The sequence below is a fragment of the Paroedura picta genome, chromosome 11 (assembly GCF_049243985.1).
Source record: "Paroedura picta isolate Pp20150507F chromosome 11, Ppicta_v3.0, whole genome shotgun sequence".
NCBI classification, from domain to species: domain Eukaryota; kingdom Metazoa; phylum Chordata; class Lepidosauria; order Squamata; family Gekkonidae; genus Paroedura; species Paroedura picta.
This window is the reverse complement of record NC_135379.1, coordinates 41,164,028-41,178,426: the sequence shown is the minus strand read 5'-3', so window position 1 is coordinate 41,178,426 and position 14,399 is coordinate 41,164,028. Positions and strand designations below refer to the sequence as shown.

The 14,399-nt window shown below is 42.2% G+C and overlaps 1 protein-coding gene across 5 annotated transcripts in view; it reads left to right on the top strand.

Moving 5' to 3' along the window:
• Window positions 1–14,399, top strand: part of LARS2 (leucyl-tRNA synthetase 2, mitochondrial) — a 66,393-nt gene that overhangs the window by 45,897 nt on the left and 6,097 nt on the right. For 4 of the 5 annotated variants that reach the window (XM_077304729.1, XM_077304728.1, XM_077304727.1 and 1 more), the window contains 4 exons: window positions 1,755–1,937; window positions 2,924–3,093; window positions 5,803–5,880; window positions 9,297–9,408. In XM_077304729.1, coding sequence (XP_077160844.1) covers window positions 1,755–1,937; window positions 2,924–3,093; window positions 5,803–5,880; window positions 9,297–9,408 — 543 coding nt within the window. The remainder of the gene's footprint in view (window positions 1–1,754; window positions 1,938–2,923; window positions 3,094–5,802; window positions 5,881–9,296; window positions 9,409–14,399) is intronic. The other variant, XM_077304730.1, reaches the window with a different exon arrangement.

Here is a 14,399-nt window from a genome sequence, read left to right as displayed (position 1 = left end):
CTTTCCAGACATGGAACCCACTGAGCTGCAAACATGTGATACAGCTGGGGGGGCCAACCACTGAGAGGGGTACCATAGAAAAAAACAGACAAGAGTCAGGGCTATAAAGAGGACTATAAACAAAAACTTTCCACTGCCACCCTATTTCAGTTGCAGGCCGGCAGGGTGGACTCCACAACACCTCTGAAGGTCAGGGTCTGTAGTCAGCAGGGGTGGCCTAACTGTGGCTCTCCAAATGACCAAGGACTACAATTCCCTTGAGCCCCTGCCAGCTGGCACTCATGGGAATTGTAGGCCATGGTCATCTGGAGAGCCACAGTTGTGCCACTCCTGAGCTACAGTCTATTTGAAGGTGGAGCCTCCTTAAACTGAATCCCATAAGGGATTCCATCATTTTGACAAGGAGTGAAGTTATCGTGGCTGTGTTGGATAGTTCCCAAATTCTGCAAGTTTTGTGGTGTTATCTGAATAAGGGGATTATGCATTTGGGGCTGATGTCCAAGGGGGGCGAAGGTTCCAATATTTAATTATGGATGGCATAGGTATAAGTGAATATTTGCTGGTTATTCTCTAGGCAAGGACCCAAGGCCAAAAAACCCCACCTCCCCCCAGCCAAGAATACTGCCTGGTCTGCCTTTACAGCCCTGGTTCAGAAGGAGGAGGAGGGGTATGCAGCATCCTCTATACCTGCTGTCCTTTGGTCCATGCTACTAGGAGTAACAAGTCAGACAGCCTCCTCAGCTGACCTTGCAAAGAGCACATTACGCTTTGGGCAGGCCCTGTCAGGTTCCCTGACCTCCCCCTGCCCCTTCCCCCGAAAACCACCACCCAGCTGAGGTGGACCAGCTTCAGATGTCTCTGCCAGACGTTGAATCTGCAGTCAAGTCTTGTATGCCTTCTCCTTTGTCATATATTGAACTGGAAGCCCGAGAAGTAGAACTGTCATTGTTCGCTTTTGTGCTTGCTGTTTATCTGTCATTTACGAAGCTGCCCTTGCCAGTCTGCCCAAATTAATCCTTTTCGATAAGGAGCTTGGCTCACAACTGTAGGATTTTTGTTCTTTCCTAGATGGTAGTTCCCTCTACATAGTCTCCCCCCCTTTTTTTTCACATGAGAGATAAACTATGGAAAGCACGAGCAATTTATTTCCATCTCTTCTTTAGATCTGTGGAGAAAACATACTTTTTATATATTTTCTCCAAGTGAAGCACGGGATAATGCCGGCTTATTTCCATAACTTGGCAAATCCCCTCTATCGCAGAGAGTTTTCGCTTGCTCGGCTTAATGCCTTTCCATCCAAAGTATTACAAGGGAGATTTGCCAAGATCCCCTTCGAAAACAGACTATGCACCTGTGAATCAAGTTCTCCTGACACCATCCAACATATCTTACTGGATTGCCCCTTGTTCACTCAACAGAGAAGGCATATCATACCTCTTATACCAAAATGGAGAAACAATTCAAGAGACTTGGTTTGCCAATTTTTACTGAGTGATAAGGATGCCGACGTCACTTTTATTATGGCTAAATTTCTGTCCTCAGTTTTTAAACTTAAACTGTCCGATGTATCTTGACTATCTTTGTATATCCTCCTAATCTGCTTTATGCCAATAAAGGTATTGTATTTTGTACTTTTTATATTGTATATTGTACTTTTTATATGTATTTATTTGAGAAAGGTGAAACTTAGCCAATTCTTAAGTCCTTGTAGGTACGCAGAGTAAGTCATTCCTTTGCATTTCGTGGATATTTAGGTCCTGAGCCTGTTCATGCAGAAACCAAAGAGAAACTGCATGTGACCTGGGAGAAGATGAGCAAATCGAAGCTTAACGGCATAGAACCTGAGGAATTAGTCCAGCAGTACGGAATCGATACCGTCCGGCTCTACCTCCTGTTTGCCGCTCCTCCAGAGCAAGACATCTTATGGGACACCAAGAGTAAGTCTTCCTTCCCCTGCTTCCTCTGTTCCTTAATTTTATGTTTAAGCTGCAGAACGGCTCCCACATGAACAAAATATTTCCACAGCAGTCATAAAATATTTGATGCAACTCACTGCTAAAGAGACCTGCCACAAAGTGAATTTGGAGGAACAGAGGGCTTGCTCCAAAGGCACAAGCATTGCTCAAAGTTATTTCAACTTTCCCTGTCAAAAGCCCCTTTCCTCTTTTGCTTTGGACCACGAATCTGGCTCCCTTGCAGACATGCCTCTACGCATGAGGGTGTGGCTGTGTGAAGGGCCAGCCAGCTGAGTGAGTGATGGAACTGGGCCTCAGTCACATTTAAGAAACAAATAATCTCTTTGCAAACATAGCCATTCCAGGCTTGATTATCAGGGCAACTATAAACTCACAGTTCTGTAGAACCTGGCTCTCCACCCCCCTTCAAGTTACACATCCCCTGAAACAGGGGTGGCCAAACTGTGGCTCTCCAGATGATGTCCATGGACTCATGGGTCTTGGGGCTCTTGGGAATTGTAGTCCACGGACATCTGGAGAGCCACAGTTTGGACACCCCTGAAGACTGAAGTAATCCATCTCTTTGACCCCCTTTGTAAGTGCTTCAACAGGGATAAGAGCATTGTCCCCTCTGTCATCAGAAACCGAAGGGGGAATGTCTCTTGGGTGAGGAGTTTGTACCACACTCCATTCAGCCTCGGAAACACGAGACAGAAAGTATTTAAAAAATAATAATAATGCATAGCTGCTGATGGAGTTAAATCAGAGTTATTTACTCAGTTATGTAGCCAAACATTAATAAAGCAAACCAAGATCTTTGAATGTTTTAAACTGACTCATTTCAAGTGGGCAATCCTCTCTGACTGTTCATTCCTCAAACGGTGTTATCTTAACTTGCATTAATGAAAACCCCTCTCTCTCTCTCTTTCTCTCTCTCTCTCTCCCCTGCCATTCTTCATTAAATTTAGCGGACGCACTCTCTGGGGTGCAGAGGTGGCAGGTTCGCCTCTGGCACTTAGCAACCCAACTTATTGAAACCAGGAATTCTGGAACGCTGCCAGATCCTCAGCTCCTGGATCAAAAAGAGCGAGCCAAAGCCAGACATATCTGGAAGCAGAAGAACTTTGTGGTCTCTGAGGTTAGAAAGAATCCTGACTATTCTAAAAATGGTGGAGCCGTTAGGTCTCTCGTGATATTTTGCTGGCTGTCACACCAGTGCTTTAAAAAAGAAATTAGTGGAATATTAGCGCTTTGAAGTCCTCTTCTTATAACCTAGGGAAAGTACATGCTGTTCTATAACGGTATTTATTGATGACCACAGATGTCACAAGGCTAGACGTGCCCTGGAGCTCTCGTGTGTGTGTTTAGCTTATTAACCTCTTGTATTGCCAGCAAAACAGCTGCTATGCTGTGTGCTGAAAATACCACCATTTCTTCTGTACTACTCATGTAAAGACAAGAAGGATTTCTGAAATGTTTCTGGATGATAAACATATCCCTGCTTTGGCACAATGCACAGGGTACATTACCATGAATTGTGTTTATTTTTAAAGAAGGAGAGAGAGAGAAACATTTCACAGAGCCTTCTTTTTAGCGTTAGCTGTTTAGGGAAGAGAAGATGACTTTCTTCCTCCTCTGCACTTATAGATCTCGCGTCTGTTTTGGGGATTTGACGTGGATAGACAGAGGGAAGGAAGATGGTAGCCCATGAAAGGAGCTTGAAGAGCCAGCAGACTTGACCCGACAAGGCCTGGGCTGAGATGCCTGCTCTGCCAAGAAGCTCTTTGTTTGAGTGAGGGCTTGTCATTAGCTTTCAATCTAACTACCTCCCAAAGCTGTCTCATGAAGAGAAATAGAAATCCAGTAGAGTTCTGGGTTTGCTTCAAGGTTTTTGTTTTAACCGTCGAGGCCATATGCGGTCTGGGCCTGGCATATCTGAGGGACCACTTGTCTGAATACGTCCCTTGGAGGGAGCTTTGTTTAGTTTCCACAAGTCGTCTGACAGCCCCCGGCCCCAGAGAAGTCCAATTGGCTTCAACTTTTCAGCCCTGGCCCCCTCCTGGCGGAATGAGCTCCCTGAGAACATCAGGGGCCTGGCAGCGCTATAAGAGTTCCACAGGGCCTGCAAGACGGAGCTCTTTTGCGCCAGGCATACGGCTGAAGCCAGTCTTAGACAAGTGAATACATCAACTTACAAAAGTCAGATAGCTCATCCCACTTGATTCAAAAAGGGAACTGGTACTGGTACTGATGGCATCAATTATTTGGTGGTTTTAACTGTTTTTAATAATTAATTGTTATGTTATTCAGTTGTTTTATTGACTGTTGTGAACAACGCCGAGACAGCTGGGCCGATAGGGGTGGGTTATAAATTGAAGGAAGGAAGGAAGGAAGGAAGGAAGGAAGGAAGGAAGGAAGGAAGGAAGGAAGGAAGGAAGGAAGGAAGGAAGGAAGGAAGGAAGGAAGGAAGGAAGGAAGGAAGGAAGGAAGGAAGGAAGGAAGGAAGGAAGGAAGGAAGGACTTGAGCTCCTTGGACAAAAGATGTAAGAAATTCAAATGGTGGTAGTAATAGATACTTGTGACATCATTTAACTTGATATTTTTAGATGTCTGTTGTTCTGTGTTCACTTTAAATTTCAGAATTTACCTGGTAACACTGGCATGGACATTTCCGGTCTAGGCTATGACTGAAGGAAACAGTCTTTTTTTTTTCATATACAGTCCTTAGTCTGCTTTTCTTTACTGCTAGTTGCCTTAATCCAGACCCATTAGAAGCCATTCATTGCTGACAGCAGGGATTGTTGTGTGTCTTTTGTACATGAACAAATAGTCTTCATGTAGCATGGTCTGTACAGAAGCACTGTTAATAGCCCAAGATTTGGATATTTCTGTAAGATTTAACAAGTAAGGGTCTGTTTATTTTTTAATGAGCTAGACAGGATTCTGTAGAAGCCTAATTAAAATAGCTGTCGATTGAATAAACTGGTTGGGGATTTTTCAGTGGGAGAACCTGGAAAAAATGCTTTTCATTCTGTTTGAAAGTATTTGTTGCTTATCAGAAGTGTACAGAATGCCGCTACCATTTGAAGGCTCTTGGTTGTGTATGCATATGTGCTACATATATAAAATGTATTTTTATGTAAAATATATTGGAGGCCAGCAGAGAAACCTAAACCGGGGGGGGGGGGGGGGGATCCTTTTTGGAATTTCCCAAGACCAGCACTCTAACTCCTACACTGCACTGGCTTTGCCCTTGAGTTGATGGAATACATGATGTGCTTTGCCCTGGTGTTAAATGGGTTATAATCTGCGAGATCTGCAGGGTACATAAGGGGTAGAGCACACTTCTTTCCTGCTTGCTTACAAAACAGGAGTTGTTGAACAGAATGACTGCAGACAACAGGTAGGTAGATGGTTAGGTCTTTTATTCTCCTCTTTCTATACATAGTTGTTTCTCTTCATAAATGAAAACAGAATCATTCCTTAAACAACCTAGTGTTTCACTCTGTTTGCATATTCAGACTCGTCTCTTTATGCTCCTTAGGGTTCATCTCCAGGGATCTTGAAGCATACTAAAATCTTTTTTCCTTATTGATATTCAAGCCCTAATGGATGAAAAAAAGCTACATTCCAAACTTCTGTTGTTTTCTTATTTTAAATGTACATAAAGAAAAATTGTAGTTTGAGCTCAAGGACCGGATCACTCTAAATTACACATGTAGGAGATGTATTTGTACCTTGAGGCCTTCAAACATTTGTTTTTCCTTATATCTTTCACAAAGGACCTCAGTGATGCAGTAATCTACTTTACCAGTGTTTTTTTTCCTCCTGATTTTATTGTAATTAGGTAACAGAATACTTCCTGAAAGATTACTTGTTCAATGCTGCAATTTCTCGACTGATGGGTCTCAGTAATGCTATGTTGGTAAGTATACTATGCAAGTATTTCTAAAACTTTCTTTTCCTTCTGCTGATATGCATTATGTTTCCAAACTAGCAGAATCCATATATTGTCACTGCCACACTTGGAGTGAGATCTCTGAATGTTTGTTTCCACATTCCCAATTGAGCATTTGATCACATTGCATTTTGAGACAGTCTAATGCAGGGGTAGTCAAACTGCGGCCCTCCAGATGTCCATAGACTACAATTCCCAGGAGGCTTCTGGGAATTGTAGTCCATGGACATCTGGAGGGCCGCAGTTTGACTACCCCTGGTTTAATGTAGCTTTTCAAAATTACATTAAGGAGACCCTGTCCACTTCCTTCCATCAGAAGCAAGATTTTTCCTCCATTTTTCTTGCCTTTCTGTGCCTGTGCTGCCCTAATCTGTTTTTCTTCTTTCCTGAAGAATTCTGGCTGTCCCACCCTGATATCACAGTATAATATTTTGGCTGTTTGCACAACCCTGGAACCTGAGGGAAGGATTGGGAGCCCCCTTTAACTTATACCACTTAAATCGCACTCAAGAAGCTTTTATATTCCAAATCAACAAAATATTTTATTCAACAGAAAGGTCAGGTGAAATTGGGTAAAATTCCTGAGGTAACTCAATATAGATGACTGAGGTAAAATCAGTACATGCACAGACTTTAGTTCTTATATTTCAGGCTTATGAGAGTTTCTTAAGCTATTCACAGTTACTTAAAACCTTTTGTTCCAGAGTTTTTCAAATACTCCAGTACACTTTCTTTGAGCATTTTTGCCTCCTTTTGTTTCCAGAAGGCTAGGATACTCTTTCTTGTACCAAAACCCTTGAAACACCAGTATTAGCCTTGTGTTTTTAACTGACTGTTAAGGTCTCCAAGAACAGTTTGTAACCACACCAGACCTGGGATCTCTGGTCTCTTCAGAGGTAACTCCTTGTTCAACTGGGTAGAGAAATTCTCCTTTCACAAACTCTATCCCTTGTCTTTGGGCTGAATGGGAGTCTCCATCTAGCTACCCACTTGTCCTTGCCAACTTTCCCCAGTTCTCCTGTATGCATTCAGTCAGGATTTAATTCCCAGTGAATTCTTCTCTTCAGCATTCAGCTCTAAAGTCTCTTTCTGCTCAGCTTATACTAACCAATCAGATTGTTTGAATGTCACTGTTTCTTCTGTGAAAAATTAACCTTTACAGTCCTTTAGCTGTTTGTACAGCACTTCTAAGGTTTTAAAAGTGTAGTCCACGTACATGTGGCTTGTCCAGCATCACTACAATTTAACGGTCATTAATAAAATATATAATGTCATCACCCTTGATAACGCTGTAAATATGGTTTTGTGGCTATAGATTAAAATATATGTTCCAGTAAGAAAAAACAATTAGGCAGTAAGTGACGCCTTAATTTTCTTGTTGCCCCGAGTGAATTTAACTTGATATTCATTCTGACACAGTTTTTCGGTTACATCAGAATACCTGGCTTGTCAAAGCAACATACTGAAGCTGCAAATGTCCTCAGGCTACTGTAATAACGCTGCCTTTTTGTTCAGGCCATCTGCTCACATTCTTCTCAGACTGGTGTCTGTAAAGCCTGCCTGAGAGAACTTCAGTAGTGCTGTAGAACAAGTTTTCACCACCTCTTGAAAATATCTACTTTTGCACCATTTTTGAAACCAGAAAGTCTGAGAGCTAAAATTAGAACTGAAAAGTTTCAGAAAAACTTCAGAAAATCTGTTCTCTTTCTCACTTTGAATGATCCGTTCTAGTAACTGTGGACATACATCCTGTGCCACTGGAAAAAGTCTGGTGAGGAAAACTTCTGATGGTAATCATTTGTAGGCAGTTGTTAAATAGACAAAGAGGTATCTGGGGGACCTAGCGGAACAGTCAGCCTGGGCCAATGATACTAAAAAGAGATTTTTGTGCATGTAATGCATGCTTATTTTTGTAAATCAGCTTGTTTCACGTAGTCTTCAGGTAACACTTTGTGAATGTCACATCCTCCAGATATTTAAAGCACAATGAATACATGATGCTGCCTTATACAGAATCAGGCCCTTGGTCTATTCCAGGCTTTCTCAACCAGGGTTTCATGAAATCCTGGGTTTTCTTGATGGCCCTGGAAGGGTTTCCCAAATGGGTGGGGATTAATTAATTTTTAGATAGTTCTAAAATTTGTTAAACATTTATCAGGTGATTTAAGTGGGTAGCCATGTTGGTCTGAAGCAGCACAACAAAACAAAATCAGAGTTGGCACCTTTAAGACCAACAAAGATGTATTCAAAGCATGAGCTTTCAAGTGCAAGCACTCTTCCTCAGACTATGAGGATATGACCATATGTGGTCATATTGACCTGCTCCCCCCTCCCAAAATGGCCAGTGATGGACCTGGAGCGGGGTGGGAAAGGGAAGGGCCCCAAGTGGGTGTGTCCACAGCTCTGCCTCCCAGCCATATTCTGCACAATTGTGCCACTTCTGGGGTTTCTTGAAGCCTGAAGAATGTTTCAGGGATTTCTCAGTGGTAAAACAGCAGAGAAAGGCTTGTCTATTCTATACTTAGACTTGCAGCACCTCTCTGGGTTACTACTTGAGCCCTTTAACTGAGGACTGAACTTGGGACCTTGAGCATGCAAGGATGCAACAAGCAAAGTAATTGTGCCCCTTATTATATATTTTTATGTATTTACTAGCCCGTGTACAGTGGCATGGCTGTTCCTCCAAAGCAAAGCCTTTGCCTCTGAGTATTACATGTGGATGTGATGTTAGTATGTCCTAGGAAACAAACTGGGGTGGGCAGGGTGGCCTTTGTATGCCCAAAGCTAGTCATTCTTGGACCCTGGAGAATTCCTCCCCCTCCCCAGCTTCAGCACTTCACCTTTTTCTGAAACTGATTGGATTACCCAGCTTTATTTAAAGCAGGGATGGAATGCTGACAGGGTATCCAAACAAAACACAGGCCAGGGTTATCCATCTTGGCCCGCTTATCTCTTGCATTTGCCAGAGGAATTATAGCTTAAGATAGTACTAAATAGTGAAATCCAGTTCTAGGCCCCTAATCCTATATACTTTTGTGTGCAGGAGTGTTTTCTGAGGACTTTACAGAGTGCCCGTTTCCTTTGTCGGTCAAGGCCAAACTCTCAGCGGTATTCATTGACAACTTAAGTCCTCTGTTTTCTGCACTTCCATGGGTTGGTTGGTGGGTGGGTGGGTGGGTGTATATACACAACTCCTACTCATCTTGATGTTTCACAGAGATAAAAGTTGGGACAGGCCTGAGCATCTCACTGTATAAATGTGGGACATGGCTTTTCATTGAGGAGCACAGCTCTTGCTGTGTTTTTTTACTTCTGGTCTCTATTTTTTCTTCACCTTAATCAATAGCACTGTATTCACAAATCCTCATTCTGCTTGGTTACAGCAAGCGTCCCCACGGCTTATCCTCCACAGTGTGGAATTTGAAGATGCTTTGGCGACTCTTTATGTTATGCTTGCCCCGATGGCCCCACATATAACTTCCGAGATGTGGAAAGGTAACTTGCAGTGTTGTGGCGGGTTTGTTACCATTGTGAAGGAAATAATTCCAGGGAAAAGTCTGTTGTCCTAACTAAAAATTTTGATTATAACCAAATGCCCTTGCCTTAAAGCCACAAGAAAGGGAAAGCATATGCAGCAGCTCTTACAGAGCAGTCCGAAGCAAGGATTACATCCTGCTGCGTCCATTAATGTCAAGGGTGTAACATCTCTTAGCATGGCACAGTTAGTGACTCCATGAAAAATTGGTGCCGTGTTTTATGCAAGTAAGCGGCTATCCATAGAATAGCAATTAACCTTCTGTTGTAAAACCTTTATTGTAATATGAGTTCTCATCAGGCTCTTGAAACCCCAAATTTGTCTCTCTAGATAAGGGGTAGTCAACCTGTGGTCCTCCAGATGTCCATGGACTACAATTCCCATGAACTCATGGGAATTGTAGTCCATGAACATCTGGAGGACCACAGGTTGACTACCCCTGCTCTAGATGTCTTACCCCCACTCATTGGTCTCCAGTGATTATGTACCATATGTTTTGTTTGGCCAACAAACTATTAGACCTTTGTAGCTGAGATGCCAACATGATGTCGTATGATCTCTGTCTGTTTCTGGCTGCATTCATGTATCACTTTAAATCAACATTTTGTTCCAACCAGCGTTGATGCCAAACTCTGTCATATCTCATATCCTTCTCTCTCTTTCCCCTTCCCAGTCCATTTACCTGTAATGCAGAAATGCAAATGCACGGATTAAGTGGAGTTAGTTCTTCTCCACAAACCCAGGTTAAAATTCCAATTTGGGGCAGAGATGCTAACCCCAGTTATCCAGGCACCACCCTTCTTCTATCCTTAAGCAGAGTTAGCTCCTCACCAGAATTATGCATGTGGTAAGGAAGGGGGAGGAGCAAGATCTGGGCCTGAATTCAGCACCAGCTCAGGTTCATGTACATGTCAGCTTAATGTTGGCACACCTGCATTCAGCCCAACTCTATTCCTCCTCCATTGCAATCGCCAAATGACTTTTTAATTCTAAGATTGTTGGATGCCAAACTTAGAAGTGCACTGCAAACAACAGAAGAAGAGAATGGTGTTAAAAGCATACCTAAAGATGCTTTGTAAGTTATCCATCTTATTCCATGGTCTTAGTTGTAGCAATTTGGTTATGGTTCCCAGGGCCAGACAGAATTAGATTCAGCAGCAGAAATGCATGATGCACTTTTAAGGCATTCTGTTCCTCTGCTACCATTGTTCGCTTGGTGGTACACATACTTTATGCTGTACTAATTAACACCATGATCGCATGGAGTTCTATAATGGGACTTATGCCTCACTTAGTGGAGGATAGAACAAGTGAAGGGTACAGAGGGCCTATTGATATAAACCGAGGCACAAAAGTTCCCGTGACCTTAAAAAGGCTTATCTTCTGCTATTTCTCTGTTAAATTACAATTATGCCATTTGTGGATGCCCTTTTTTTTACAACTGTATAATTTAGAGAAGTCATTTTATATTATCTAAAAAGTATGTTGTGGTAGACCTACCATATTGTAACATTTACCTCAGAAGATTTGGAACCCTCATTGCTTAAACCAGCACCTTAGCTCTTCATGCTTTATGGTGACACTGAGTAGCTTTTTGTGGCAAGAATTGTTGGATATAAATAGGATGCCATAAATGTCTTCATTTGTATGTATGTTAGAGGGGGAGCAGGATAAAGAAATAGTATGAGAATGTAGTTTTATGTAGAATAAATTATTAAGGTCATTAATCTTTCTGTGTTTCAGTTGCCTGGCTTGTTAACTAACAGAGCTAACAATAAAATTATCTTTTGCTTCTCCTGACAGTGTTTTGAATATCATGCATCTCAGTTACTCTGAGCCAGGCTATAGATTACATTGGAGATCCCTGATTGGATTTCTGAGTATGGCTTTTTAAATTCTAATAGGCTGTCACACGGGGCTATGGCTCTGTTCAAGGGAGGTCTGACTCTTCCTTGTGGTACCACCTACCCCACTGAAGCAAGATCTCCAGGTTGCAATTAACTCCAGTAGGGAAAGAGAATAGGCAAAGACTGGGGGGGGGGGGTCCTTCTGCACAGGGGCAATTGCTGCCCTAGGAAGGGGTAAAGTTTTCACTCAGAGAACAGTACAGGTGGGGTGATTGTTAAACCCTCATGTGTCCAGCAATCTAGGATTTTTTTTAAAGCACCTCAAAAATATTGCTGTGGACTGCCAACATAACCTGAAGTTTGGCATTCTGTGGAAATAATTAGAGATCTGTATCTTTCTGTGTGGGCACACAAATAGGTTAAGCTTTACAGTTGTGTCCATGTTATGTTTAACTGGTCATTTCCTTTCCCTAGTTGGAAGTTCTGATGAGCATGTTTTCAAAAACCTGTTGGCTGAAAGAAGTTGCAAACAGGAAAGCATGTCCTGGCGTTCAGCCAGCTTCATATTAAGTTCTTTGAACTGTCCTCGAGATGAATGGCGTTTCTGTCTTAATAGTATTTTGTGGCTGGGAAGGGTTTACTGCATAACTACGTGCACCCAACATTCAAGTACATCAGTGGAGCGGGGGTTGGGAGGGGATGTGGCTCAGGCATTGTGCACATTCGGGGTTCATCTGGATCTTCAGTCTGGTTGATTGCCTTGTAACACTCTCTCTCCCCCTCAGGTTTCTTCCTAGAGCAGTTAGAGAAACAGCATAAGTTATTCCTCTTTAAAGTGATATTTATGTGTTGCTTCACATACCTCTAGGCAGTTCTGAAGAAACAAAGCCAAAACCATTACCTCTCTCAGAATGTATTTCTTATCTGATTATTAATGATCAGCAGACGTCGTAGGTCGGCAGGTTGCTTGTCCTACTAGGAAGAACAGAGAAAATCCTCAAGTTCTTGAATGATTGTGATTTTGACTAAAATGAAGAGACGGCTTTTTAAGCCTAATTTAATTTTAAAACTTACTCTAAATTTATTTAATTGATTTTATGGCTGTAATTTATTTGAATGCACTGCTGAATTTTGATGTTATCTCCCCTGGGCCTACGGGGAAGGGCAGACTGTATGATTAAAGCAGTTGTTATCATGGATAGATTGTATTTCCCTGTATCCCACTACTTAATTGTTGACACACCTTAAATAATGCATTTCTTAGAAGGAAAACATCCAGAACTAACAGGCCCAATTCCAAAAGCTGTATTGCTCATGAAGCCAGTGTGGTGGTGTAGTTAGCAGCTGGACTGAGGCTAGGAAAACTCACATTTTAATTAATTAATTCGATTTTTAATGCCACCCATCCTGGTAACCTGGCTCTGGGTAGTGCAAAATCATTCTATTCGATACTCCACCATGAAGCTGTGTGGGTGACCAGTCATGCTTTCTGGGCCCATCCTACCTCACAGGATTATTGTGAGGATAAAATGGAGGGCGGAAAGTTTAACACATATTTGAGAGTCAACATGGTATGGTGGTGAAGAGTGGTGGACTGTAATCTAGAGAACCGGATTTAATTCCCCACTTGTCCTCCACATACAGTCAGCTGGGTGACCTTGGGTTAGTCGCAGTCCTGTCAGAGCTCTCTCAGCCGCACCTACCTCACAGAGTGTCTATTGTGAGGAGAGGAAAGGAAAGGTATTTGTATGCTGCTTTGGGACCCATTTGAGTAGTGAAAACTGAGGTTTGTAAAAAAGCAGCTCTTCCTCATATACAAATATACTTGTGACCCCACAGCAAATAGCTAAACTCTGGGTTAAGATCATATTGTGTTTCAACCAAGGCTCAGTAACTGAATCCAGTTTAGGATGCTTTGATATTCTGTGGTGTGAAATTTGTCTGTCTCGAAAGAGCCAGCGTGGTTCCATGGTTAGCGTGGCAGACAAGGATCTGGAAGAACCAGGTTAGAATCACGGCTGCGCCATGAAAGCTTGGACCAGTCACATGCTTTTAGCCTAACCAAGTGGTTCTCAACCTTTCCGGGGTATAAAGAAAATATAGCTTTATTTTTATATCTCGTCGTGTGTTGTGCATCTGCACTATAGAGCCTGTTTGTGTTTTTTGTGTCCCGGTTGTTTAGTATGAAAATTGGTGTGTAAATTCTCTGTGTCCCGTTCCTGTTCTAGCCTACGTGTCACCAAAATGAGTGTGTTTATTTGTGCGTCTAGGACTTGTAGCCTGAGTTCATCAGACTGATAACTTGGCAGTCCATAAATGCAAACAGGATGAGGAAATCTGTTTCCTTCCTATAAGTTTGAATCTGAGTAGCGTACTGACACTTTATACTAAAAAAAAATACAGATATTCAGACAAAAACATAAGCTTGCATGACTGGGGAGGTTCCATTCATATAAGAAATCCCATCAACCAAAAGTAAAAACTGCCCCCCTAAAGCCACATTACAATAAAAGGTGTGGAGACTTTGCTTCCTTTATTTATAAGTTATCCTTTGGCTTGGCGTTGCTTTTGCCCTTATCAGATCTGTTAACACAGTTCTCCAACAACAAAAACATTGTAATGGCACCAAAAGTCTGAAATTCTCCCCAGGGAGATCTACCTGTCCCGTCTGACAGTAGGTGAAGACTTCTTTGTTTCACTCGGCATTCCCTCAAGGATCCCACATTCCACCCCAGTTTTTATCTTCTGTACTTACTTTAAGTTTTGGTTTTAATTTGTTTTAATGGTTGATTTGTGTGTTGGTTTCAATAGATTTCAAGGTGAAATTTTGATTAGTATGTTTTAATTTAGCTGTCTTTATTGCCCTATGGGACCACAAAGGTGAGGTAAATGTCTTGTAAATAAATAACATGTAAATGGTACATGCTAAGTTATTCCTGATCCAGATAGCCCTTGCTAGGCAGAGCACAACACATCTTGGAAGCTAAGCAGAACTTGCCCTGCCTAGTACATGGATGGGAGACCTCCAGTGAAGACCAGGGTCATGATACTTAGGCAAGCAATGGGAAACCACCTCTGAACATCTTTTGCCTTAAGAACCTCTC